General features: G+C 40.6%; 1 protein-coding gene across 1 annotated transcript in view; it reads right to left on the bottom strand.

The window, feature by feature from the left end:
- Nucleotides 1-2,261: 2,261 nt before the first annotated feature.
- Nucleotides 2,262-5,209, bottom strand: part of irx3a (iroquois homeobox 3a) — a 3,828-nt gene continuing 880 nt past the window's right edge. The window contains exon 2 of the mRNA XM_037095729.1: nt 2,262-4,925. Within this exon, the coding sequence (XP_036951624.1) occupies nt 3,846-4,925 (1,080 nt within the window). The 3' untranslated portion in view covers nt 2,262-3,845. The remainder of the gene's footprint in view (nt 4,926-5,209) is intronic.

Below are 5,209 nucleotides of genomic sequence, written 5' to 3'. Positions count from 1 at the left end.
CGTCGCTGGAACGCTGGTCAGCTCGTTAAAAACCAAAGGAAAAAGAATTAAGAAAACAACAACAACAACAACAACAACAACTATTACATCAATCAGCTGACTGGTGCCACTGATGAATATGCATGGCGGCGGTTTAGACGAGGGCTCTCCTGGAAGATATTTGATTAGACAGGAGGGCTACACGGCGAGAGGAGCGTCCAAATAAAATTAAAATAAAATGGACTCCGGAGTGTTTTGACGTTGGGGGGGGGTTGTTCGAACCTACAGAGAAGATTCAGTTTGAGAGAATCAGCGCTTCTCATGTTGTCCTTCGTTGACAACGTGAGTCTGGTCGAGCTGCGTGTGACGGGAGCAGAAAAATCGAAGTAAAACAATAGAAATGCAATCATGAGTCAGTGTCCTTTCAAATCTGACCTATGAAAAAGAAATCAAAATCTGAATTTAATTAATAAAAAAATAATGATGAAAACACGACGACGCCAACGAAAAGAGCTGTTTTATTATTATTATTAGGATTATTATTAGAGGAGACTAAGTCAAGAAATCGAAGTTTTCCTTCACCAAAAATACATTTTTAATATATTTCTCCTCTGCTGCTAAATAAGAGGGATGAGGAAATAATCATTTGCATTACTGAGACTGTCACGTCTCCTGTGAGTCTTTTAAAGGCTGCTGATTTATTTTGTCATCTCGGCGAAATTTGAATAACAGGAATATTGACGGCATATCTTTCTCTTTCTTGTCTTTACACTTTTTTTTTTATTTCTTGAAATCTTTTATTATTTCATCTCACCTGATTTTTTCTCTCTTTTTTTGTAATGATTGAACGCGCTTTGAGGGGATAATTGAGAAGTCCTGTAATCCTCAAGTTAAGCAGCCATGAAAGATTCTTCTTCTTTTTTTTTTTTTTGATACTTCAGCAATTAATGTTGAAAAAAAAACTACACTACACTACACACATTTTTATCTGCTTATTAAATGTTACCAGTTTTGCTTTGCTGTGACTTTTTGTTGGATATTAATAATACAAATGCATAATGTGAATGTCTCAACTAAAAGAAAAAAAAATCCTCTTTTCTATTTATTAAATATTATTTTGAACGTTTTGGCATTAATTATAATTCTCTTTTTAATCTATGCTTGCTGTTTTTTTCTTTTTCTTTTTTCTTTTCTTTTTTTTTTTTGAAGGGCATCAAAAACGAGCCTGCTGATTCATTTTCTCAGAGCTGTGCCGGAGCGTTTGTAGCCAACATCACAAAAAAAAAAAAAAAAAAAAAAAAACACCGCCACACCAAAGCTTAAAAACACATTCAAAAGGTGACAGATTTATAAGAGCAAAATATAACAATCGAATTTTATATCAACACTGATGGATAAATTAAGAATGGCCTAAAAAAAAAACGAGATTACACGAACAAGTGTGTGTGCGTGTGTGTGTGTGTGAACATGGCCGACTGCGAGTGACTGTAGAGGGAGCTCCAACACTAAGTTTACATAAACTTCCCCTCCTCCTGATAAGAAAAGCATCGCCACATGCAAATGATCACATCACGGCGCAGAAACAGAAAGAAATGGACGTTATTATTGCTTCTGCAGCGACGATATATTACAACTATAAGCCAAAATAAAAACAGAAGAGCAGCAGCAGCAGCAGCAGCAGCGTTTTGCTGCAGGAAGGAAAAGGTGTGTGTGATGTATGGAGAGCATGATGACATCTGGGAGTTTTGTGCTGCGCATCTCTGAGATCAGCTCGAAAGCTCAGCAGCGATCAGCGCGACAGCAAATTCATCACCTTAAAAATAAAATAATCATAATAATAAAGTCTCTTGATGGAAGACCGGAGAAATAAATGGAAGAATTATTCATTGTAACGCGACCGCTGCCGCCTCTATAGAAGATAATCCCACAACATTAATATCCAGAATGTTTGCTCCGCAATACTGCCGCTAATTAGCCTGTAAGTCCCTCCACTACACAAAAAAACAAGTGTGATAAATCCCCTCTTCCCGAATATTTACTTATCACCCAACCAAAAAGGATGAAAAAAAGGGGGGATGAAGAAGTGTGCGCCTCAGGCTGTCCACTAACACACACATACACACACACACACACACACATATATAAAAAAGCTTGCAACGCACAATAACAACATGCAGCCACAGCCTCAGAAAGCAGCTGTCAAAATAACCCTTTCCTGCAAAAAAGAAAACCCCAAATCATTTCTCTCTCTCTCTCTCTTTTTTTTTTTAAAGTTGCAGCAGTTCATTTATTAGCCAAAATATAGACTTTCTTGTACAATTTGGTTCACAAGTATGTACATATTCTTAACTTTATATACAAAACATTTGAACATCAAATCCTCACAGAACTTACAAAAAAGAAAAGGAAGAGAAAAAAAAAAGCAAAAAAAAAAAAAAAGGAAAAAACTCACAGACTACAGGTTCATACATTATTACATTAGCAGTTTTACACAGGACATGCTTACAATGTAAGTATACAGAGATGTATTATTTCTTATTTTACATTCCATATTCAAATAAAAAAAGGGAAGAGAGGATGAGTGAGAGGTTAAAGAAGAAGAAGAAGGCCTGGAAATTACACAGGGGTAAAAAAAAAAAAACAAAAAAAAAAAACGTGGAGTGATCTAGAAAATAAAACTAATAATAGCCTCCTGAAGAGCTAAAAACACAAAGTGATATAAAAAAGTGACAATTGCCTTTCATAAAAGAAAAACACGAGCCTGTGGTGAATTTGCATTGAGCTCATTTGCATGACCAAACAAGTAAAAGTGTAACATAGAGAGGCCCCCCCTCCCTTTTTTTTTCTTTCTTTTTTTCTCTTTTTTTTTTAGACGGGAAAATTAAAACACAAGCGGCGCAAACACAAGGGATGAAACAAAACAAAACCAAAAAAAAAGCTAATTTGGGTAAATATGGCGTTTAGAAAAAAAAAATGTGATATGGCATCAAACAGGAAAAAAAAAAAGAAAAAGAAAAAAAAATCCCCACATGTCATTCAGCTGACAGCCTCACTTTATCTTTGAACTGGGTGGAAAGCTTTTTTAAACACTCTGCATCCAAGGCACTAAGATCTCTCTGAACCAATGTGGCAATGAAAATTAAAACGAAAAAAAAAAACGAAAAAAAAAAAACCCGCATTCATTGAACTGATCAGAGCTCCCATCCATCCATCCATCCATCCATCCATCCATCCATCCATCCATCCATCCATCCATCCATCCATCCTGGCTTTCCAGTAAAAAATAAAAAAAAATAAAAAATAAAACTACTTGTGAGGTTGAGGAGTTTTATGTAAACCACTGAATACAAACACGTGGGGGTGAAGAGGGGGAGCCTTAAATATCTCATGAGGATGGAAACAGATCACCAGGGTCAGGACAAAATAAAAAAACTGTTTTCACCCAATTTTACATCTTTTACTTTTTGACTTTTTTTTGTCTTTTTTAAATGCTTTTCTGATGAGGTTTTCATTACGCTCACACAGACACACACGTGCGCTCACACACACACACACACACACACACACACACACACACACACACACACACACACACACACACATCACACACACATACTGTATTCTGTAAGCTATAACATTGTAACACTGTTCATCTGTGTGGCCTGACGAGAGAGAAGAGGAAACAAAACGCATGAACAGGCAACCAAAAAAAAAAAATAATTAAAATAATAATAAAATAATAAAATAAAGTATGATAATAAACAAAATAAAAGGAGGCGGAGGGAACATGGTAAAGAAATGGATGGCGGGTGACGGACTGGTTAGTGTCTTTTGTTTTTTTGTAGTCATTTTTACACATGCGCGTCTCAGTGTCGGGGACATGTACCTGTGACTGGAGTCTCTGAACTATGACTCTTGTCCTCCGTTTGCCTGCTGCTGTAGAGGGCCAGGCCGGTGGCAGTGGCCTGGTTCGCCAGTCCCAGATAATGATTCGAGTTCAGTAAAGCCAGCTGGTGCGCCGAGAAGGCTCGGTTCGTCCAGTTCTGGATTTTCCCAACGGGACAAGAAGAGATGAGTCTGTGGGGGGCGATTATGGTCTGGGCGGCCGGCCCTGCGGAGTTGCTGCCGTTCATTTGTGGCGATTTACGCGGATTGTCAGGGGCCGTGGCTGTCTCTGCCAAAGACCAGATCTTTGGCTTTTGGGCCGGGGCAGGGTTGTTTTCTGAGGGCGGCGAGCTAACGGACACCGGGTTCAGTTTGAGCTGGTCCCCGTTCGGCGGGGACGCTTTGGTGTCCAAAGACGCGTGGTGGTGGTTGTGGTGGTGGTGGTGGTGGTGGTGGCTGTGGAAGTGCTCTCCTCCTCTCTCCACGTCTCCTTTGCCCTCTTTGCTCACCGCCTTTAGAAACCTCTGGTCGGGCCCTTGTAAATCCTCATAGCCGTCAGAAATCTCAGAGTCACTCCTCCCGTCGAGTTTAATATCTGAATGCAGGTCGTCCTGGTCGTCCAAGTCGTCCTTGTTCTCAATATTTTCCGTGTCGATGTTCTCCAGGTCGATCTCCTCCTCGTCCTCCCTCTTGTCCCCCTCCTCCCCTTCGTGATCGCTGGAGTAAACATTCCCCTCTTCGTCGGTGCGGTTCCGGGGGGCCCAGGTCATCTTGTTCTCCTTCTTTAGCCTCCTCCTGGCGTTGGCGAACCAGGTGGACACCTGGGTGAGGGTCATCTTGGTGATGATGGCCAGCATGATCTTCTCGCCCTTGGTCGGGTAGGGGTTCTTGCGGTGCTCGCTGAGCCAGGCCTTCAGGGTGCTGGTGCTCTCCCTGGTGGCGTTTTTGGGTCTGGACGGGTCACCGAACTGATACTGGCCATATGGGTAAAAAGCAGGGTGGTGGTGGGCGAACCCTGGGTGCTGGACGCCGGGACTGTCTTTCAGCTCGTACTGAGCACCCTGTGAAGACAAAGAATCAGAGAGTCAGATCGGATTCATGACACTTAAAAACATTCATCCCACCGGATCCTTCGCTTTTTAATTCTCCTTCGTGACTAAACAGAACCATTACGCACCGACTGGCGTGCGAGTTTAACGCAATAAAACAATAATGAGGCCATTATTAAAGTGTACACAAACACGACGCATACTTTGTAATTTTGCCACAACTTAATTCCTCATTTTATGTCGCACAAGCTTCAAAAACAAAAAAAAGGAACAATACAACTATTTTCAACGTGTTT

This window comes from Acanthopagrus latus, chromosome 4 (assembly GCF_904848185.1).
Source record: "Acanthopagrus latus isolate v.2019 chromosome 4, fAcaLat1.1, whole genome shotgun sequence".
NCBI classification, from domain to species: domain Eukaryota; kingdom Metazoa; phylum Chordata; class Actinopteri; order Spariformes; family Sparidae; genus Acanthopagrus; species Acanthopagrus latus.
Note: the sequence above shows the minus strand (reverse complement) of the source record. Positions and strands in the feature narration are given on the sequence as shown.